Raw genomic sequence first — 23,405 nt, forward strand, 5'->3', positions numbered from 1 at the left:
AGTGTTAGTGGAAGCATGTACTACTTTTCCAAAATACAAGCCCAAAATTCCTTCAAAATGAAAGCCAATTTACAACAGAAAATGATATCAACTCATGAAAATGGAGGAGCAAGGTTCCCAATGACCTGGAGTTCAGTCATCAAGGTACGAGGACGGCCTCAGTCAGGCCACCTTGCGAGAGGGCTCGGTCCTGTCCAATGCCACTTGTGGCTTTAATTCAAATATCATTTTGTGAAAATAAAAATGTTGAAGACAATAAGGTTACTCATAAGATAACTTTTTTTTGTACAATTATTTAAACTCAAAAACTCACAACAGATATAACATTTCATGTGATTTAAGATAAAAAAAAAAATTACAGTATTAAATAAAAAAAATATCTTTCTGAAAATAAGTGACAAAAAGCAATAATTAAGTACCTGAAAGGTTCAATAACTGCATTAATGATGTAAATAACTTTATAACCATCAAATTCAAGTTCTATTCAACTTCATGAACATTAATGATTTAGCCCTCCATGAATATTGGATTCAGTTTGGCATGTAGAGAACAGTTCTTCAGAAAGAAAGCAGGAGATTTCAGCTGCTCTGAGCTTTTATTACTTTCTCCTGAAAGCAGTGTAAAACTGAAACAAACCAGATATACATATAAGTGAACAAATATACAAAATGGATCACAACATACATCACTGTCTAAAAACAAAACAAGTCAGTATTTAAAATCAAAGCCGCTAGCTCAATGCTAACTATTAATGAAAACACCATCAACATGCTAACGGAATTAGCATCTGTGTCCGGCAGCCATGCCAGATGCCAGCTTTAAATAAAGGCAGCAGCAGGAAGAGATTCAGTCCCGTCCTGCTGCTGACATTAAAATCTGTTCGGATAGTAAAAGGCTACAATCATACAATATTGCATGCCCCAGCTGCTGAACAGGACAAGGAAAAAAAAATAGAATTAGCATCTGCGTTGAAACTTCAAAACAAACGGCCAAACTCACAAGTATAAATTTCACCTCTATCCTGAACATCAAGTAAGCATATTCAAGTACTTACAGGCATACATTTTCAACGCGCTGTTTGACATGAACCTTAGAAAAACAAAGGCTGTGTTGGAAACCACATACTTACCTACTACTCAAACTAACTTATTGAGTATGTGGTGCATTTACACTGGCAGTATGTGATTTGTGAGTATGCGAGAAGTTCCCAGATGCATACTGCATTTACCAGAAATGTTGAGTATACATCGTGGGTTTACTACTCATACTGAAATTACCCAAGATGCAACGCGGCAGACAGTGGGGGAGCGGAGACGGCGAGCCGATCTTCGTTGAAGAACCAAAAAATCTCTCCGTCGGTAAAGCATGGTAACTGGTCCAATTCCATTAACGGGACAACAGTCCAAATGGTGATGTTAAGCAAGATATATTGCTGAAAGATTGACTTCTTGTTTTCAAAGTAAAAGCATAGATTTATCACACAAGGGTTTTTTTGCATGAGAAAAGGAAAGGGGTGCTTTATTTTTGTGAAAATAGCCGGAAATGCGTTGCTCTCTGCGGCTGGCTTGAATTTCGCTGAATTCGTCCGAACAAAATCATAAACGGTTGGTATTTAGACAAATAAACGACACACTCGGCTCTAAACCACCACTTTGTCGCCTAATTTAAAAAAAAAAAATCTCGATAAAGTCATACATTTGAAGAGTTTAGAGCAAAAGTGAAATCAGCTTGAGCAGGTTGATTTCGGCTCGGGGAGGAGTGCAATGCATTGTGGGTTATTATGTAGTATGCTGTAGTGTAAACGCTTTGCATACTGTCTGATGGACTGGGTATGCAGGATGCAGTATGGACAGTTTTTGGCATGGACAAATGTAGTAGGCAGTATGTGGTTTCAAACACAGCCAAACACCAGCCACATGGCTCAGTCTTCTTCTCACACTGCTGTAGGCTTGCATGCTGTCCAGCTCGCTAGCTCCCCCTAACGGGGTGGCTGAGCCACTGCATGCAAGCAGAGGCAGTACAGCTCACTGGGACTTTGGCTCCATCTAGTCCTCCATTATAGCACCACCCCATTTTTAAGAAAACCATTTTTGGAAAAAAAATATTGTCTTATATTCGGGCCGATACGGTATGTTAATTATGTAGGATGTTGCTGTGCTTTATTATGTCCTCTCCTTAAAGGTGTAATACAACATTTTGATTTCCGGGTGGGTCACCTAAATAATTGGTGGGTCTGTTTGTCAATCATTCTGACGAGCTGCTTTCGTAAGGCGGTTCTCCGTGCTTGCGCCCAATCAGCTTCTCCCTTTTGCGCATGCGCATTCAGAGTGTTTATGTAGCCGGTGAGCTTCTGAGCTCCTACTTACCGATGGCGAGTCTGACATAATGAAACTGTAGCTGTTTCGGAAAAAAAAAGCTTTATTTATGAGCGAGGCGGATCGCAGAAACTGTAAACAGAGCCGTGCACGCCGGAGAAGAGGAGATCGCGCTCGTACACTTCCGCGTTTTCTGGGAGAAGCAGGAGAGCCGGGCGGATGGTCTGACGCATGCGCGTTGTTCAAAAAGTGAGTAACAGACGTGGAGCTTCGTCTTTTCGAGAAAATGTTGTATTCCACCTTTAAACTACACTGTCTCATATGCATCATTCAAAACACCATGCTTTAACTTTGAAGGCTCTGGACTCCTTTTTTTAATTTTCATTGTGCAAGATGGAAAAAGGGAAAGTGGCCGCTTAGTGCCACTGTGTAGTGCAGAATTGCTTTTCACTTCATTCGTCAGTGAAATACCAAATACCCCCGAAAACAAGTGTTTTTTTTTTGTTTTTTTTTTGTTTAGTGTGAGCAACAACAATGAATTATACTTCATGCACGGACCATCAGGACCCTGCACATCTGTTCCTTATCACAATGTGAATTGCTACAGATGAAAAACACAATAACACATACTTTAACTGTTTAATTTTGTAATGCTTTCAATCAAGCTTTTTACATCAAATTTCCTCTGAGAGACGCTGCAGCTAATCTCTTTGGTTCCACCATGCTGTAGTCACTTCTGCATAAATCAAAGTTCAGAGTCCATCTGAGAGCTCAGAGTTAATCTGACACTACGCGGTAGCATGGAGCAGATCACTGAACATATAGTCAGATATAAAAACTATAATTTTCCTGCTGGTATGACCACAGCAGAATACATCGACTCCCTTCAGAGTTTTGAAATCAGGGACAGCGACATCTTCCTTGTGACCTATTTGAAGTCAGGTAGGTAAGAGAACTCTCATGTGGCCGTTTGATTGGCAGTTTTGTCATAACTTAATGTTTGGATCCTGGACAGGAACCATCTGGACTCAACAGATCATCATCTCCATCTGCGAGCTGGCTGGAGGCCTGAATGAATATCCAAACAACATGGAGCAGATGCCTTGGCTGGAGTTCTGTGAGGGTCAAGACTACTCCAAGAGACCATCTCCTCGACTCTTCTCCTCTCACCTCATCCCGTCATTCTTGCCTTCAGGACTGAAGGAGAAGAAGGCAAAGGTCAGTGTAGGAGCCATCTGTGTTTATTCAGCGTGGGTGGCAGCACAGAGACATCAGGTGTATTCACAGCAGCCACAGCTGTTGGAGGCTTGATTTAGCTTTGTGTAGGAGATGACAACATTCTTACTCCTCTCACTCTCCTTTTTGTTATTTTTTGAATCTTTAGTTTGATCTATGGTGCTTCTTGGGAGCTTCTTAATTATTGATTTGATAAGGACAGTGCACATAAATGAACATCTGCATTGCCAGACAATAACAGGTGTAAATATGACATATTATAGCCACAAGGCTAATTTACATCTGTAGTCCTTTGGCAGATATAAGAAGAAAACTACAGTGAACACAATTAGTACAAAAGAAAACATGTTAAAAATAGAGTAATTGATTACAGGACTGGTTTGCTTTAAGCCACACTTTGAGCTGAGCTCTGAACAGAGGAAAAGTGGAGCATTCCCTGACAGTGAGGGGGAGACTGTTCCAGATCTTACTGGCCTTCACAGACAGAGCATTTTGTCCAAAAGCAGTTTTTCTGAAAAGCACCTCACAGTCGCCCCTAGAGGTGGAACATGTCCTTGCACCAGTCTTTATTTTAAAATAGTCCAACAGTGGAGGGGTGCCAGTCCATGAAACACTTTTTACACAAAATATTGTAGTAATCCAGGAAACAGAGGCTCAGACGAATATCCAGTTTCTGGCTTGTTTATTGGCACAGACGGTTCAGTTCAATGCGTTTCAAAACACTGGCCCAAAAGAACCACCAGAACAAACTTTCTTCCAGGAAACACCCCCCTACACCAGAGTCCCTCCACAAAAGTTCCAGGGGAATCCACCTCTCAGGCAGGCATAAGTTTGCTGCAGCAGCTGCTACACTCTGCAGATTTGAAATGCTTGAAATTCTCCAGACTCAGGAAGTTATGCTTTTGTAAAACATCACAAATATGGTGAGATCTCGGCTTTTGTCAAAAACTTTAAACAGATTTTTCTAAAGAGATTCTATAGATTTTGAAGTACCCACACTCGTCAGCGACCAACATGTGATGCAATATTCGATGTGTGACAAAATCATTGAATGTAAGAAAATTTTTGCGGCTCCAAACATTATATATTTATCAATTTATCTAAAATTTCTTAGATTAAACTTGACTTTATTTGATAGATTCTTGACATGTTTTTTAAAATTTAAGACTGTTTGGAGAACATCATACATACCGTTTTCATTTTACTATTGAGCAACAGGCAAGATTTAAAAAGCCATTGATCTGTTCCATAGCCCAGGTCAAGATGGAAGAAGCCTCTTTAGGAGTTTTCTCTTCTTGCCATTGAATACTCTCACTTCACAATATGCAATCAGCAGCACATGTTTTAGAATATCATCAACTGAAATCTATCTTAGGTTGAAAAAAAAATTCCCTCAACCAATTCCTCTGGCAGCTACCTCTTCGGGTATGGGGGTGGGGGTTTGGGGGGGCATCTAAGTGGAAACAATTCAGCCTTTGGTGGCTAGCCTCTCACTGTTAATCAAGTAGTTTTAATTAGGACTGTCACTTTAGTAGATTAGATCAATTAATTACACTGCAAAATAGTGCACTAAAACAATTAATCTAAGATTAATTATAGCACACTTAAGTGGCAAAATAATGTGAATTGAACTGTTGTCTTATTTAGAGACATGTTATACTTGTAGTATTCATTTTAAATTGCTGTATTAAAGCTAGGGTATACGATGTTGTCCAAAAGCACTTTTTGTCATACTGAGTGAAATGCTCCTTGCCCCCTGGGAGAAGTCAATACATTATGTGTACGGAAAAAGGTGCGGAGAAAATCTGACAACTGTAGCGGCCACAGGACAGTAAAAACTCCGACCAATCGTAAGGCGTGGACCGCTCTTAAGGAACCAATCAAATCCCTTTGCCGTTCTACCAGCCCCCTGCGCGTACATTTCAATGGCGTGCACTGGCCCTGGTTCAGTGCGCGCGTGCGTTGCCAAGGCGCTCTCGGTGCTCGCGGCTCGCGTGAAAAATAGAAAGAAGCGGAGCGGGCGCGCTGCACTCCTATGCGCGTTGTGTGCGGCAGTCAGAAAGGTTAATAAAATTGGAGACGATCACAAACTCCGTGCATGCGGCACTTCTGCATCCAGTGCGTTCGCTCCCAACAGGAGCGCCTCCAATGGGGTGAGAGCGAGGCAGAGCCTTGGGGAGATGCTACGTTCGTGCTACATGCTAGTTTTCCAAGATCGCCAACCCTAGCTTTAAGTTAGTTTTAGTATTCATGTTGAATTTAGCTTGCTTAAGTGGCTATTTGAGACTCACCCTTATTTTATTTCAGAATTTTTTTTTATCAATATCTGTACTGCATTTTTGAATTGTGCACCAGGCCAAACTGGTTTGCTGGGATGTACTTTAACCTTTTCTTCTTTTGAATTTCTTTAATGAAACACACTGAAAGTGTTATTTAAGTTGCCTGATTGGGCTTAGAATTTATATTGGACAAAACTTAGCTTACATTCATCATTAACAAAAAATGTGGATTTCAAATCTTCACTTCTCAGTGTATCCAATTGATGAGTCATGCACTACAAATCTGTAACGTCCCTGAATTTGAATTCTTCACTTGCGTACCTAAAGCAGATATGAGATTAGAATGTGATTAATTAGATTAACTAATTACAAATCCTGCAATTAATTAGATTTTTTGATCACATGACAGCACTAGTTTTAACTAATTAGTTGGTCAGTAGGGGAGGCTGCTCATTTTGCTTCGCTTGCAGCGCAATGTGGTTACTGCCCCTCAATTTTAATTGCAAACCGAACATGGTCCCAGGGTCCTGGGCCCGGGTCCTGTGGCCGCCGGGGGTCCCGGCCTTGGCCTTCCTTTGCCCCCTTCTGGACCGGTGCGTGGATGTCTGCCTGGCGGGGTAGAGGGGTGAGCAATCATATATGCATGATCACTGTCACATTTGCATGATCAGGCTGATCTTGAAACCCTATTCATATTCTGCATGTGGACTCAGTTCCCTTGTTGTCTGGTGGGCTGTTAGACTGATGACCATCTGGACCAGGTCTCTCCTGATGCTTTTGTATAATTTGTTAGCTGGATCATCAGCTTCACATTCCAGATAACTACCAGATATGTTCTCTAACTACAGTCTGTAGGATGTTCTCTGTTCTCTCTGTTCAAGTTCTGGAGTGTGGGTTCTAACTGAAGGATGGTGGAATCTTTGCTATCTTACTTCTTCTGTTTGTTTATCAATCAATCAATCAATCAAGCAATTTATTTTTGTATAGCCCAGTATCACAACAACAGTTGTCTCAGAGGGCTTCAAGATGTTTAATTTGTTTACTACTTTTGTCTCTGTCTCTCTTCCTGTCTTCTTGTCAGTTCCAGCAATATCATGGACCAGGATTCAAAATAAATAAAATTAAGTCAGAAATCATTTTATCAAGGGGAGCTTTATGCCTATAAGCTCCTCTTGAAAAGTCACTTTGTCTGAAAGCTTCCAGCAGCCAGAAGCTCTGTTCTGCTGCTTCCTGCTGGACAGAACAGGCTCAAATGAAAAAAAAAAAAAAAGATCAATGATTTAATCTGTGAATTCAAAATAAATTGGAATGGACAATGAGTTTGAATGGATTTTATTTGAAGTTTGTAATAAATGGATCCCGTCCTGCACCAAGTTGAGTTACTTTTCCTGTCCAGATGGCTGCAGAAGCTGACAGCAGTCTGCGATGGTGCAAGAAGTGATTTCTTGTTGAAAAACAAAACAAAAAAATAACTAAAGAAAGAAAGAAAGAAAAACAAAGGAATTTGGCACTGATGAGGCCTCACTGATGGATGCTGGCTTGTACAGGGTGTGCAGAATTGTTCTCAATGAACACAAAACACTCAAATATCAAAGCTGAATATATTTGGAAGTTGGAATGGGGCTTTTTTAGTTTCAGTATCTTCATAGGATATCTGTGTGTGCAGGTGACTATTACTGTGCATAATTATTAGGCAACCTAACAATAAAACAAATAAATACCCATTTCACTTATTTCTTTTCACCAGGGAAACCAATATGAGGGGGTACCCAAAAGAAACTGGAATTTGGTCAGAAAACAATAATAATAATGAGTTCTGACTTCTGGCCGTCAGATGTGCTGCAGGTAAGCCTCGTGCACATCTGTGAGAAATCTGAGCTCCGAGAGTTACACTGACGCCTGTCAGGCGCTATTTATAGCAACAGAGTGCAGCAGCGGTCTGCGATTTTTGTCCAAAATGGCGACATTGACTGGGAAGCCAGAGCAGCGCGGAAACATTAAATTCTGCTTTTTGCTGGGAAAAAACAGCAGCAGAAACACTCACCTTGTTGCAGCAAGCCTACAAGGATGATGCTCTGGGGAAAAATCAGGTCCATGAGTGGTTTGGGTGGTTTTAAAAGGGCCAGATGTCGGCGCGTCAGGTCCGCTCAGCCATGAAAACAATGCTGAGCTGCTTCTTGGCTGTCCAGGGTATCGTCCACAGCGAGTTTGTCCCTCCAGGTCAGACTGTAAATCAGGACTACTACAGGAAGTCCTCAGACGCTCCGTGAGGATGTGAGGAGGAAGCAGAGCGTAGTGGCGGAGTGGAGCCGGTTGATCCACCACCACAGAGCGCCAGCGGACACGGCGCTGCGCCTCACGCAGTTTCTGGAGAAGAATGATATGAATCTCCTCTCCCATCCGCCTTATTCGCCAGATGTAGCGTCGAGTGACTTTTTCTTGTTCCCCAAGTTGAAGAAGCAGCTGAAGGGACAGCGGTTTGCAGATGTGGAGGAGGTGACAGAAAAATCGCAGCCGGCAAAAAATGGCACAATTACGCACGGGTCTGACGACGCATTGGTGAAGTGGGAGACACGGCTGGAGCGCTGCATTAATGCAGATGGGGATTATTTTGAAGGCGACAGTGATGTTTTATTTTGAAATGTCAGAAATAAACAGTTATAGTCAAATTCCGGATTCTTTTGGGTACACCCTCGTATACCACTCAAAATTTACAAATATTCATTTCTGGCATTCAAAAACAAAACAAAAACAAATCAGTGGCCAATATAGCCACCTTTCTTTGCGAGGACACTCAAAAGCCTGCCATCCATAAATTCTGTGAGTGTCTTGATCTGTTCACGATCAACATCACACACAGCAGCAACCACAGCCTCCCAGACACTGTTCAGAGAGGTCTACTGTTTTCCCTCCCTGTAGCTCTCACATTTGATGAGGGACCACAGATTCTCGATGGGGTTCAGATCAGATGAACAAGGAGCCAAGTCACTACTTTCCTCGCAGTGGAGGACTGGGTTGCATGTGATGGAGCACTGTCCTGCAATCAGGTTTTTCTTGAACGATGCTGACATCTTCCTGTCCCACTGCTTGAAGAAGCTGTCTTCCAGAAACTGGCAGTAGGACTGGGAGTTGCGCTGGACTCCATCCTCAACCCGAAAAGGTCCCACAAGCTTCTCTCTGATGATACCAGCCCAGACCAGCCCCCCACCTCCACCTTGCTAGCGTCTGAGTCAGAGTGGAGCTCTCAGCCCCGGGCCATCCATCTGGTCCATCAAGACTCACTCTCATTTCATCAGTCCATGAAACCTTAGAAAAATCAGTCTTATGATATTTATTGGCCCAGTCTTGATGTTTTATCTTGTGTGTCTTGTTCAGTGGTGGTTTTTCAGCCTTCCTTACCTCGGCAATGTCCCTGAGTATTGCACACCTGGTGCTTTTTGGCCCTCCAGTGATGCTCCAGCTCTGAAATATGGCAAAACTGATGGCAAGCAGCATCTTGGCAGCTTCACGCTTGATTTTCCTCAGTACATGGGCAGTTATTTTGTGCCTTGTTTTTTCAACACGCTTCTTGCGACCCTGTTGATTATTTTGAATGAAACGCTTGATTGTTTGATGATCACGCCTCAAAAATTTGGCAATTTTAACAGTGCTGCATCCCTCTGCAAGACATCTCACTATTTTTGACTTTTTGGAGTTTGTCAAATCTCTGGGTGGGTGGATTGATCTAGTAAGAAGAAAATGTGTTTGGGATTAAATTCCATGCAGATTGTTCAGCATGACCGCGTTTGCTTGGTTCAAACCATATATAAAATCAGGTGAATTATTTATGCCCGTGATTTTGAGGAGGAAGGTACTTGGACTGTACAATGGATATTAAACTGGAAGAAACTATTTCCCACTGTCAAGCCTTCTGAAATTTTGTGCTGCTCCAGACTTGAACAGAATGTTTACTTCATGGGATGTTTCACAGGATTTCACTCAAAAAACCAGTTCAAGTTTTTATGATCTTTTATTGCCATCACATCAGGTTTCAGTTGCAGGTCAGTTTAGATTTCTTAAGTCCTTCAAGTTTCTTTAAAATTCTATAATATTCTGTAGCTTTCCAGTTCTTTAGGTTTCTTGAGCTGTCTGAGATTTGTTTGTGTTTCTTTACTTTTTTTTTTAGCAATTCTTTGGAACCTCGGGTTTCGTTGGGTTCCATTAGTTTTCTTTTGTCTTTTTTATATATCTTTCTTTAAGTTTTCTTAGGTTCTGTAGCAGATTTTACCAGGTTCCTTTAGTCTTTAGCAGACTGCACCCGGTTTCTATCGATTCGATAGATTTTTATGTGTCATTGTCACAGGTACAATAACATTTCAAGTGCTCTCCAGTCAGTGCATAATCCATTTAATAAAACTTTTACAAGGAACACACAAAATACAACCCAAATTACTACTACAAGTACTACTTTTTTCATATTTCATTAAGTTTGTATTGAAAATAATTGAATTGATTATGATTTGGCAATAAGGAACCATATATTCTTAACAAAAATAGATTTAAACACTTAACTTATTCAACACAGTTTAAACAGTCAGCAAACAAATGCAGAAATAAATCAAATGCATTTCACACAGCACATACTTAAACTTCATCCACATTTTAAATAATTCTTCATTCTTGTTAAAATCCAGTAATCAATACAAACTTTGCACTTTCACGGGAAAAAAAAAAAACAAAAAAAAAACAAACAAAAACATTAAACTTAAAGTTTGTGTTTGAAGCCGGAATATCCCAGGTGCTTCTGAATGCAACAGACATTTCTTGTGCAAACTGACGGAGATGTTTCCACAAACACCAATACATGGCAGCGCTTACCAGCTGTCCATCCACAGTTGTGAAGAGTAAAAACTCTTCACACAGGTTATTCACAGGGAAGAATACCTTTTCTGTTTTATTAATAGTTTGGTGAGCTGTGTCCTGTTTTGTGTGCAGGAAGGCTGCAACACAGGTGTCTCCTCCACACCCAGCCAGCCAGCAACATTAAAGAGGTGATTGGATCCACCTGGTCTTTCTCCTCCTGGACAGGGGATGGGAGACGGAACAGCTCACAGGCAGTTTTGACAGAACATACACCATCAAAGAAACTTCTATGCTGTCACATATCTGCTGATTGACAGTGATGGAAAAGGAATACATACAGCACAGAAGAAAGTTTAAGTGGAGATGACTCAAGGAGGAGGGAAAGAACTTGATAGCAGATTGCACATATTAGAGATTGATCTGTTCACGCATAACTGAGCTCCTTCCAGTCCACCACAGTTTACAATAAAAAGTACATAAAAAAACAACCTTTCAGACAGTCTTGGACAGCTTCAGACTTTGGCACACTGATTTTTGTATCATTTCATAAAGCCACGCACCAGTCAATTTGCCTTCTCTGCTGTGAATAGTACGGAGCCCCAGACATGACATGGTCCATATCTGTCAATATGCTGCCAACTTTACTGGACTGTTCAGTATGTGAATGATATACCTAATTTGTGGCCACAAATTTGTATTTCATGCGCACAATTTATTATTTCATGGGAATGAATTATTATTTTGTGCACATGATTTAGGACTTTGTGGCCACAATTTATTATTTTTTTTATTATCATGTCATGTCCGCGGCTCCGTAGAATGGGGTACAGCTGTGTGTAAAAGCACACACCAGCAAACAATGTTCTTGGCCACGGCAGCGTCCCTGTCAGGTTTGAGGCCAGCTGCAGCCCTGAAACAGGTAGACCAGAGAACACAGCAGCAAAAGCAACAAGGTAGAGACAGATATCAGTTTTGCGAGTGAGGGGAAAGACAGCAGCTCCATCAGGGCAGCTTCTTTCATCTCCAAAGAGCTGCTCATCCCCAAACTTCTTTATTAGAATATTAGTGGGCGGTTCCAGCTGATAATACACATTTTCCTCTGGGTACACAGGCTTGCAGTGATTTTCCAGTACATGCATAATAGGGCATTGGCAGACTCTGCCTGTATTCATGGGCCCTTAAGGGTTAGATATTCCAGGCAGGAGAAATCGGTCAATGTTAACATGAAGCAATGAGAATAACTGCATTTTTCTAACAGGCCCAAAGACCTCAGAGGAGAGTTTGTCATTGTGAAATGGCATGCACACGACAGTCAGCTTCTTTCAATCAAAGCCATAAACTACTCAGTGCTGTTGGACTTTGGATGAACTCTACTTCACTCTTCATAAAATGGTCATTGAAATATTTATGATGGCAACATTTCAATCCTGGAGTGTTAAACCTGAACAACAAGCACTCAGCATTTCTTTGGTAATATCATTTATGTTATGTTATTTATATTATGTTATTTAATAACATTAACTACAGCTGTAAAAGCTTCCTAAAAGAACACAATTTGAAAAAAAAAAAACTCTTATTGATTTGAAACAACTTTCTCTATTTGAAATGATCAAATTTTGAACAATTTATTCTAACATTTTGGTTCTGAGAGCAGTTTTCTTCAAGAAAAGCAGATTTTCACTCTGAGTCATGTGTTCCAGAGCAGCGTGCAGAGGAATGTCTCTCACTGTGAAGCTAAACCTTTCTACCCAGCTCACTGGGATGTATCTATGGCTGTCATCAAAATAAAAGCACACAACTAATTTAAAATATAAGTTCTTTCTGATAAAATCTAATCATTGGAAATTGAAAATTACAAGTAATCCCAGAACTGCCACCTTATTGTGGTGGGGGAGTTTGAGAGCCCGCATGATCCCAGGAGCTCTGTTGTCAGGGGCTTTATGCCACTGGTAATGTCTCCCATGGCAAACAGATCCTGGGTGACGGGCCAGACTGAGAGCAGGCCAACAGCCCTTGTGAGAAGGAAGAAAACAAAGGTAGTTGCGTCGCCTGGTATGGCGCAGTCGGGGCCTCACCCTGGAGCCAGACCTGGGGTTAGGGCTGGTATGCGAGCACCTGGTGTCAGGTCTTTGTCCACATGGCCCAACTGGGCTCAGCCCAAAGGGGCAACGTGGGCCTTACTTCCGCTGACCTTACCACCCTCCGAGGGAACTGTAGGGGCCCTGCACAATTGCAATGTGGATTGGGTGGGAGCAGATGCAGGGTGCTTGGCGACCCAGTCCCCAGACACAGAGACCGTCACCTCATTCAGGGAGGAGCCTCAACTTGTGAGGGAGGTTGAGCGGTACCGACTATATATAGTCGGGCTCACCTCCACACACAGCCTGGACTCTGGAACCCAATCTCAAGGGCTGGACTCTCCACTTCTCTGGCGTTACCCCCGATGAGAGGTGGCGGACTGGTGTGGGTTTGCTTATAGCCCCACAGCTCAGCCGCCATGTGTTGGAAGTCACCCCAGTGAACGAGAGGGTCATGTCCCTGGTCCTTCAGGTTGGAACAGATTCCTCACTGTTGCCTTGGCTTACCGGCCAAACAGCAGTGCAGAGTACCCAACCTTCTTGGAGTCCCTGGGAGGGGTGCTGGACAGTGCTCCATCTGGAGACTCCATGGTTCTACTGGGGGACTTCAATGCTCATGTGGGCAGCAACAGTGAGACCTGGAGGGGGGTTGGGTCAGGACGCACAGCCTCCCTGATCTGAACCCCAGTGGTATTCCACACTGGTGTGTGAATGTGAGTGTGAATGGGTATATGTGTTAATGCAGTGTAAAGCGCTTTGGGGTCTGTTAATGCAGAGGAAAAGCACTATATAAGTGCAGACAATTCTACCATTACCATCCTTTATTAGACTTGTGTTCTAGCCAGTTTGTCCATAATGGACTCCATGTTCGGGCACAAGGGAGTCCCTAAGTGCATTTAGCACCAGGACACCCTAGGTCGGAGGTTGATGATCAACTTTGTTGTTGTGTCATCTAACCTCTGACCTCGTGCCTTGGACACTCGGGTGAAGAGAGGACAGAGCTGTGGATCGATCACCATCTGGCGGTGAGTTGATGGAGGAGGAACCTGCACAGATTTGGCAGAACCAAACGCGTTGTGAGGGTCTGCTGGGAACGTCTGGTGGAACCCTCTGTCAGCAGGGTTTTCAATTCCCACCTCCAGGAGAGCTTCTCCCAGATCCTGAGGGAGGCTGGTGACATGGAGTCCCAGTGGACCGTGTTCTCCATGTTCTCCACCTCCATTGTCAAAGCAGCTGCACAGAGCTGTGGTCTCCAGGTCTCCGGTGCTGTGGTGGCAGAAATCCTGAACCCAGTGGTGGAGACAGGAAGTAAGGGCTGCCGTCAAGCTGAAGAAGGAGTCCTGGAGAGTCTTGTTGGTTCGTGAGACTCCCGAAGCAGCTGACAGGAACTCCAGGCCAAGAGAACCAAAACCTGAGTGGCTGTAGAGGCAAAAACTGGGGTCTGGAGGAGTACAGAAAACCATGGAGGTGGACTACCAGTTGGCCTCGAAATCCTTGCAAACTGTCCAGTGCATCAGAAGAGGAAAGCATGTCTCCACCAACACTTTACAACAGATGAGGGGAGCTGCTGACCTCAACTGCAGATGTCATAGGATGGTGGAAGGAAGACTTCCAGAACCTCTTCAATCCTGTCCCCATGTCTTCCTGGAGGAAACAGAGGCTGAGGTCTCAGAGGTTGGCTGAGGCCTCAGAGGTGGTTGGTCAGCTCCTCAGTGTCAAGGCACTGGGGGTGGATGAGGTTCTCAATGAGTCCCTTCAGTCTCTGGATGTTAAGGACTGTCTTGTTCACTCATCTCTGTAACATCACGTGGTGGTCGGGGACAGAACCTCTGGACTGGCAGACTGGGGTGGTCGTTCCCCTTTTTAACAAAGGGGGACTGGAGGGTGTGCTCTAACTATAGTGGGGTCACACTCCTCAGCCCCCCCATGAAAGTCTATTCCAGGGTACTGGAGAGGAGGATTCTACAGCTAGTCAAACCTTGGATCCAGAAGGAACAATGCAGTTTTCGTCCTGGTCTTGAAACCCTGAAACAGCTCTAGACCCCTGATAGGGTGCTCAAGGGCTCGTAGGACTTCCCCTAACCAGTCCACATGTGTTTTGTGGATTTGGAGAAGGCATTTGACCGCGTCCCTTGTGGTGTCTTGCGGGGGGGATTTGGGAGTACGGAGTCCAGGGCCCTTTGTTAAGGGCCATCCGGTCTCTGTAGGACCGAAGCAGGAGTCTGGTCCACATTACTGGCAGTAAGCCAGACCTGTTCCTGGTGCATGTTGGACTCTGGCAGGGCTACCCTTTGGCACCGGTTCTGTTCATTATTTTTATGGACAGACTTTTTTTTTTTTTTTCTAGGTACAGCCATGAGCCGGAGGGGATCTGGTCCTGGGACTGTAGGGAGTCTGGTTTTGTTGCCGCAGCATTTAGTCTTCCCACGGCCTACTCCCTGATAAGCTATAGAAAATGGATGGATGAAAGTGAATCCTTAAAAATGGTAGTTTTCTTGCTTAAATGTATGTGAGACCATGGCTCTCAGCCACTCCCACAACCCGGGGCTGTGGCTATGACTACTCCACATGGAACAGGAAGTGACCTGTGAACACGCTGAACATAGTCCAATCAGGCTCAAACTTTACACCTGGCACCAAAGTCCAGATCTGATCACAGCCGTATGGTAATAATCACTATCAGCTATTCTGCTGGACACAGGAGGTGTTGTTCACATGCTCCATTTTTGTTGAAACTTTACACCCTTTTTCATAGTCCACATGTGATCACAATGATCACCACCGTAAGCCATAGCGTCCCCTGCTGGAAACAGAAAGTAATGTGTGAATGCTCCAATTTGGCTGAAACTTGGTGTGATTTATTTTGTATATTTTGTATTTTTTGCATTGTGAACGACGACCCGGAAGTTACCTGCAAGCAATCTTTAAATGTGTCCGCTTGGCTCCCAGCTGTTCATTTGACACAGCCGTCAGGCAGCCGCTGCTGCCAGCGGCTTCACTTGAGTTTGCATTCCTTGGAGAGCGCAGCGAGGTACGTCGGTGAAGTTATGATTGTGAAAGGTTAATATAATGATCCAATTGCACTGTTAAATATTTATTTTAAAATGTTTCTTTTTTTGTCTGTATACATGTTTTAAAAAACAGTTTCACGGTGCCGTAAGGAATGCATCTCGATGGAATAAAGAAGTCCTTGCGCATCAGTGTGATCTCACGCCTCATCAATCCAAGGGCTGCTACAGTTCCATTTTCCTCAAACAGCATGAATGTGCGTGTCTGGCAAAATGCATGCATGGGGACATGCCTAGGGGTGTGCGGTCCTGTAATTATTCCATCAAAAAAAATATTTGGTGATCTGATGAGAGTCTTGACCCCAACCAAAACAGAAAACAAGACTGTCACAGAAAAGAACGTTTCTTGTTTTGAAATGAATACATAAATCGTCCTTTTTCTTTTTCATGTTTCAGATCATTTACGTGATGCGGAATCCAAAAGACAACATCGTCTCCTACTTTCACTTCAGCAGAAAATGCAGCACATTGGATAGTCCCAACAGCTTTGAGCAGTTTCTTGATGAGTACCTGACAGGAAACGGTGAGACAATATTGGTTTCAGATGAGCACCAGAACAGCTGCTGTTGGCTTGTGTGTGTGAATGGGTGAACATGCTTCTATAAATTTAGGTTAAAGGATAAGTTTGGTTTAAACAGTGTAACAACCGGGTAGGTCCTTACCTGTTTCACCCAGCAGGGGTAATAAAATGTTTTTCCTGAGCTGACATCCGAATATGTAAAACTTGGTTCACTGGGGATACTTAGTCTGGGGCACGGTTTTGTTTGAAAAAACGTATGGGCGTTATCACCTGGACATAGGTATCTGAGCGGGGTTGTTTATTTAAGGGGAAACAGCGCACCTGCTGGGGGAGGGGAGTGACGTCACACGCCGTCCTGGAGGGAACTCACCTGCCGGAGGAGCGAGGCTGTGGAGTGTTTACCCGGAGGATCTGCACCTAAGGGAATATCACTTTGTGCTTTTGGGATAATACAATTACTTGCCACAGAGCCACCGGGCTGGTGAGGAGAAGCATTGGGGACGAGAGGACTGAGGATCTTACCGGGCGTGAGTAATTAACGGCTGCCGGCCACTCAGTCGGGCCCTGCGCAGGAACGTGCGCCTCGAACTTTGGGGAACTTTGGACAATAAAAGAGAGGACTTTGTGGGGCCTTTGAGTTTGTTATGGACTTTCTGCGTTGTGCGGCATTTTCTGTTTAATTTATAAAGAGGAGCGCTCTAGCGACAGGTTGCTTGTTTTCTGTTGGGAGGGTTTTTTCCAGAATAAATGTGTTTTTTTGTTACCAATTCTAAGTTTGTCATCTGCCAGTTAATCACCCCTGCTGATTGGTGTTTTCCGACCATAACGTCTTTATGCGTGTGGCAAGATCGCCTTGGAAGCAGTAGGCTGATTGTTACAACAGTTTTCACGTTGTTTGTAGAACGAAGTAGAACAATATACTCACCCAGAAAGGTTTTCTGATCCAAACAGTGCTTCGGGAGAAATTTAGATCCAAAATCGAGCTGCAGACATCCGTATGCTGTTAGCCAATGGGGCATGTGTGGCGGTGGCTCCCAAAATGGCTTTAATCATCCAAAAAGTCATTAGTTTCACCAATATTTCCTCATGGTCCGCTCAGCCTCTCCTCCACCACAGCCCGGTGTCGCAAAATACAGGCTGTTGCGGTTTTACAGATCTCTGAAGTGAATATGGTGATCAGGATGTAAACTGAAGTACATTCACCAAGAGACACAGTAGGGGGCGCTGTGCACCTAAGTTGTTGGTCGCCACCTGCTCCAAAGAAGAAGATGTTTGCAGACCAGAGCAGTTCAATCCTTTTTGGAGCAGGTGGCAACCAACAACTTAGGTGCACAGCGCCCCCTACTGTGTCTCTTGGTGAATGTACTTCAGTTTACATCCAGATCACCATATTCACTTCAGAGATTATTAAAACCGCAACAGCCTGTATTTTGCGACACCGGGCTGTGGTGGAGGAGAGGCTGAGCGGACCATGAGGAAATATTGGTGAAACTAATGACTTTTTGGATGATTAACGCTGTTTTGGGAGCCGCCGCCACACATGCCCCATTGGCTAACAGCATACAGATGTCTGCAGCTCGATTTTGGATCTAAATTTCTCCCGAAGCACTGTTTGGATCAGAAAACCTTTCTGGGTGAGTATATTGTTCTACTTCGTTCTATAAACAACGTGAAAACTGTTTAAACCGAACTTATCCTTTAAGAGCATCTGTTGCAGGATCAGTTCTTGTTTTGGTCTCACTGTTAAAATCTTTCACAGTTGGAGGATCGTCCTGGTTTGATCATGTCAGAGAATGGCACCTAAACAGAGATCAGTACAACATCCTCATCCTGACCTACGAGGAGATGATTTTGGTTAGATACCTCTTTTTCCTTGTTTTTTTCATTTCATATTTTTATTTCCAAATATTGAGTTATTATTTTATTATTTTTCTGTTTTAGGACCTGAAAGGAGCCGTAAAAAAGATCTGCACCTTCTTGGGGAAAGGCCTCAGTGAAGCTGCCATCATACAAGTGGCTGAAAAGTCTAAGTTCGAGAACATGAAGAAAAACCCAAAAGCAAACTATGAATTTATACCACAAGACAAGATTCAAGGGAACTTCATGCGCAAAGGTGATCTAACTGCAACAAATGTGTACTGCAGTAACATGATAGGGTTCCATGATGTAACCCTAAAATGAGCAGAAACATGTTGACAGACCCTAATGCCGGGCTCACACTGGATGCGGTGCATATCCGGTTCGGCTCTGGCACAGAATTACCGCAGCACTGTCACCCACACCGCCTCCGGTGCATCTCCAGTCTGCTGGACGAGGTTGCCAGATCCGTTGCTCTCAGTCAAAACAATATGAGAGACCCATTAAACACAATAGAAACCAGTCCAAACGGCCATCTCTGTTGAAAATGCTCATCAAAACTGTATTTGCATAGTACAGTTATGTTGGGGCGACAGTAGCTCAGTTGGTAGAGCAGGTTGTCTTATAACCGGAAGGTTGGTGGTTCGAGCCCTGCACCCGCAGGCATAAAACTGTCGTCGTGTCCTTGGGCAAGACACTTCACCCACCTTTCCTAGTATAAAAGTTGTGAGAGTGAATGGTTGGTGGTGGTCGGAGGGGCCGATGGCGCAGATTGGCAGCCTCGCTTCTGTCAGTCTGCCCCTGGGCAGCTGTGGCTACAGTAGTAGCTTACCACCACCCAGTATGGTGTGAATGAATAATGCAATGTAAAGCGCTATATAAAACCAATGCATCATTATTATTATTAATAAAAACATGTCACAAGCACATAACCATTTCATCAACCCGCCCGACATGTTCAAAGAACCCTGATTGTGCAGAAACCCAATCTGGCAACACAGAGCTGTTCCCGGTCTACAGCATTTTTGTGCAATTTTGGTGTCATTTGACTTTCCTGCACTGACAAAGTACAGAATCATTCATTTTTCTAGTGCATATAATGACTACATCACGTTGTTTGTTGTGCATTTTACCAGAAGAATTAAAATAATAGAAAATTAAGACAAAAACATGACAACCCTAAAACCCAATGGCAAAAATAACATTTTCCTCCAGAGTGTCAAATTCTCCTGGTCCTGCTTGTAGTCTAGCTTCTTCTGGTCCTGGTCTTAATGTTAATGTTTAGAGGAAGGGTGGGCAAACTTTTTGACTCGCGGGCCACAATGAGTTCTAAAATTTGACAGGGGGGCCGGGCCAGGAGTATTGGACCGTTTGGGCCGGATATACTAAAGCACTGCATAAAAATATTTTGAATACAGCAATTGATGTGAATAATTTCTGTCATGCCTTTTGAAGAACTTTTAATTACAAATATATATTTTTCTAAAATTTTGGTTCATTATTTTTTGGAGAGATGTGAGGACTAAAAGTTGGTAAGGATTATAAATTCTATTTTTTCCCAGCCCTAATGCTCTTCTGTAGACATCAGTTTGAAGCGTCAGTCCTTTTTGAGAAGACACTTTCAAATATACAAAATAGCCCTTATCAGTTAATAACTTTGTCTCAAGGAATGTGCAAGATACGGTGTTTATACACTATTATGCACAATACTGGGAGGAGAAAATGTAAATAGATTGAAATAGCATACGCACTGTGATTTCTAAAACCTGGAGATTATGTCTGTTTAATACGTTTCAATCAAAGGTACAAAGTTAAAGAAATCAACATTTATTGGGAAAAAATAAATGGAATCACTTTCAAAATTCAAAACATATTTTCACGCTCAATAATAGCAAACTGAACACGTAGAGCAGACAGACAGGCTGGATTAAATATCCTACCTGGAGCAGAAACTAGAAATTGAAATTCAGACTGATATGCGGCGTGTTAATGAAGCTGCTGTGCCGCTGCTGTGCGGAAATGCACACAGTGCTTTTAATTAAAAGACACACCTCCAAACTTTCCATATGCATTTTTTCATAACAGCAGAAAAACTCACTAATTTTAGAGTGAACAGTGTTGTTGTTGTTCAACACTCAGCAGGCACTGTCCACTGTCCTTCTCTTTGGTCGCTCATGTTTACAGAAAGGCTCGAACGGCAACAGACGAGGTGAAACAGAGTGCGCGCCACTCCAACATCGGTCAATGTTTTTTGAGCTCGCCATCTATTTGGGGAAACGTGGGCATTGCAGAAAAGGAGAACATGAACGAGGTTTTTACTATAATTTGGACGAGTTGGGTGGAACGGATTGAAAAGCCTAACGGACCGTATGTGGCTTGCGGGCCGTAGTTTGCCCATGTCTGGTGTAGAGTCTATTGTTCTCTATCACCCCTTTCCCACTGGCCAAAAAAACAGTTTAAACCCGCTAACAATCAGCTCCTCATGGCAGTGGGAAAGGATTTCACCGGCATTTCGACCCAGGTCATTCAACCCTGCAATCGACCTGGGAATTTACCGGGTCAGCTTTCTATCGGCTTTTAGTGGGAGGGACACATCCAGGAACTTACATGATGACGTCGACGCAGCGTGGCTACATTAGTGCGCTAGTTGTTGTTTCTGGACACAGCGTGAGATTTCCTTCCAGATGACCCAGTACTGGCAAGGTAGTGAGACCAGAGAGCTTCCCCAATCCGTGGGGAAGAGGAGATTCGTCTACAGGTAACGGGGACTGTGTTCCGCTGCATTGTTTACTTTCATTGTGCTCTGTCGCGCTGATGATGTCATCAACGTGGGACACCATCAGCGCGGGGAAAAGCCGCGACGCGGCTCGCCAGCAGGGGCTAGACCTGGGTCTGCAGGCAGTGGGAAAGGAGTCTAAAAAGCCGATCGTCAGCAGGTTGCAGACACAGGTCATCCCGCTAGTTGCAGTGGGAAAGGGGTATATGTTGTCCATTGTTAATGTTTACAGTATGTTGTTCTCTGTGTTCTCAATTGTTAATGTTCAAAGTGTATTGTTCTCCATGTTCTCCATTGTTAATCTTTAGAGCTGTGGGCTGTGGCAGACTGTTTGGCTTAGGGAACACACTGACTATTGAAATGTGACAGATGGAAAAAAAAGTGTGACAGACAGACTGGGCAAGCACCAGACACTACTCAGTACAACTGAATTTATAAAGTGCTAATTACAACATAGTCATTTGCTGAAATCCCCTCATTCTGATCAAGTTCACAAATTTTCCAGCTGTCTTCACAACGTGCTGAAGCTGCAGTAGAGACCAGCTCAGTGTTTCCTCGTGTGTTATGCAGTGTAAGAAAATAGGCTTCTGCTTAAGGTTGACCTCTTTCACTCTCCTGGATTCTTTTGAGCAACACATTTTTATCAGTCAGATTTGAAGATCCATTTGTACTAATGTTGGCAAGCATACTCCATGGAAGCTTGGGCCTCTCGATGCCTCCAGACATGCTGTCAGCTGTCGCTGTCCAATCTTGCATTGACTGGTTGCTAGCATGATTAACATGCTAGATGGAAAAGGGACGACTGATGTTGTGCTCCTTTAAATCGGCAAGTTTGTAAGACATCCAGCCTTTGGCCAGACTTCAGTGATAACGCGTTTTGTTGTCCATTCCTTATTAAACACTCAACACTCGCTGAGGACTTGTCGATTCCTTGGTCGCTGCAGATCAGTATATTTCAGTGGCAGAGTAATAACAGAGAGAAGCTACCAGCGACTGCACAAAGTCTCACCAATGTATCACAGAGCCAAATGCACCCCATAGTGGAACACCAGGTAGTACAGGGCCAGGTCAAATGCATGCAGTCATAATTGTGATGAGAGTTGATCCGGGCAATTTTGTTACAGTTTTCAGCATGTGTAGCAAATGCACATTGTTTTCAAATTGCTGCCTTGTGAACTTGAAACTTTTATTAAACAAACAAAAGTGTTTTCACTCAAAACCAGACTTCAGACTTCAGGACCTCATATCTCACAGTCATTTCATTTCACAGAGTTTTCACTGAATCAGCTTTCTGAAACAAATAATTGTGTCTTTATGTCAGGTCAAATCGGTGACTGGAAGAACTTTTTCACTGCTGAACAGAGTCAACGAGTGGATCGACTCCTTCAGGAGAAACTTGGTGATTTGTCCCTGAGGTTCATCTGGGAATAAAGAGCTGTCCAAGGGTGATAAGTTGATAATTGGTTTATGGGTGACTTATGTTGCCTGTGTTCATTTCTTTTCATGTTGTTAAAACCAATAATGCCAATAACGTAATAAAAGTTCTGGACCAAAAATATAATTTTTGCTAGTAACATAATAATTTATAATGTTATTGGCCTGATAAAAAAAGAAAAATAAGAAATTTGTAATAACTGTGCCAATAATGTAATATTGTATCATGTGATATAAATATTTTACTTAACATGTAATTGGATTTTAACTGTGAAAATAAATACTCTGTCTTTGCCCTGCTTTCTGTTCCTTACACTCCTTAGTTCCATCACTTATGTTTATGAACACAGACATTTATATATTGCATGGAGACATATAATATCAAAACTGTGCCTCTTTGGGGATGACATTCTCAAATAAACATGCTGGCCAAGAAAAATGTAATCATTATTAAACAATCAAATGTAACAATTGTTTGGGAAAGAATTAAGGACAGCCAGTCCTCTCCTTAAATAACTAGAAGGTCAAAATCTGCCGGTCTCAGTTTTAACTTATTTCAAGACCCTGAACTGCAAATTAGAACATATAGCATGAGCCTAATACTCTCAGACGAATGGCGGCGCATACACACGCAGTGGCTCCTCTCGGTCCCGACCAAATGGTGTTTCAGTGTTTTTTGTGCACCCCAAAGAGAACTTACTCCCGCAAGCTTCTGCTCAACATCGCAGAATCATATTCAGAAATACATTTATGCCAGAGATTTCAGCGGATGTGGGAAACTCCGCTCCTATGGTCTGCTCCGGAGGCCTGCTCAACCCCCGAACCCCGCCCCTGCGGTGAGCCCACAGTGGAGGCGCCACAGGCGGAACAGGAGGAAGCAGAAGAGGGGTAAGCGCTGAGGTATCCGAGCTAGGCTAGCTGCTAGCCCTCATCGTCCAGCTATCGCCACCATCATCCTGGCACAAACCCCAAACCCTCCCCTTAAAGTACAACATCAGTA

The 23,405-nt window shown here is 43.3% G+C and overlaps 1 protein-coding gene across 1 annotated transcript; it reads left to right on the forward strand.

Annotated features, from left to right (window-relative positions):
* Positions 1 to 3,115: 3,115 nt before the first annotated feature.
* LOC115387450 (amine sulfotransferase-like) lies at positions 3,116 to 22,402 on the forward strand. The gene is made up of 6 exons (XM_030090158.1): positions 3,116 to 3,257; positions 3,331 to 3,533; positions 16,215 to 16,341; positions 18,098 to 18,192; positions 18,280 to 18,451; positions 22,293 to 22,402. The coding sequence occupies exons 1-6, from the start codon at positions 3,116 to 3,118 to the stop codon at positions 22,400 to 22,402; spliced, it is 849 nt and encodes a 282-aa protein (XP_029946018.1).
* The last annotated feature ends 1,003 nt before the right edge of the window (positions 22,403 to 23,405 follow it).

The sequence above is a fragment of the Salarias fasciatus genome, chromosome 4 (assembly GCF_902148845.1).
Source record: "Salarias fasciatus chromosome 4, fSalaFa1.1, whole genome shotgun sequence".
Lineage (NCBI taxonomy): Eukaryota > Metazoa > Chordata > Actinopteri > Blenniiformes > Blenniidae > Salarias > Salarias fasciatus.

Coding starts and splice junctions, on each gene's coding strand:
- LOC115387450 (XM_030090158.1), top strand. CDS start 3,116: ATGGAGCAGATCACTGAACATATAGTCAGATATAAAAACTATAATTTT. Junction 3,258..3,330: donor TGTGACCTATTTGAAGTCAG/GTAGGTAAGAGA, acceptor GATCCTGGACAG/GAACCATCTGGACTCAACAG. Junction 3,534..16,214: donor TGAAGGAGAAGAAGGCAAAG/GTCAGTGTAGGA, acceptor TTCATGTTTCAG/ATCATTTACGTGATGCGGAA.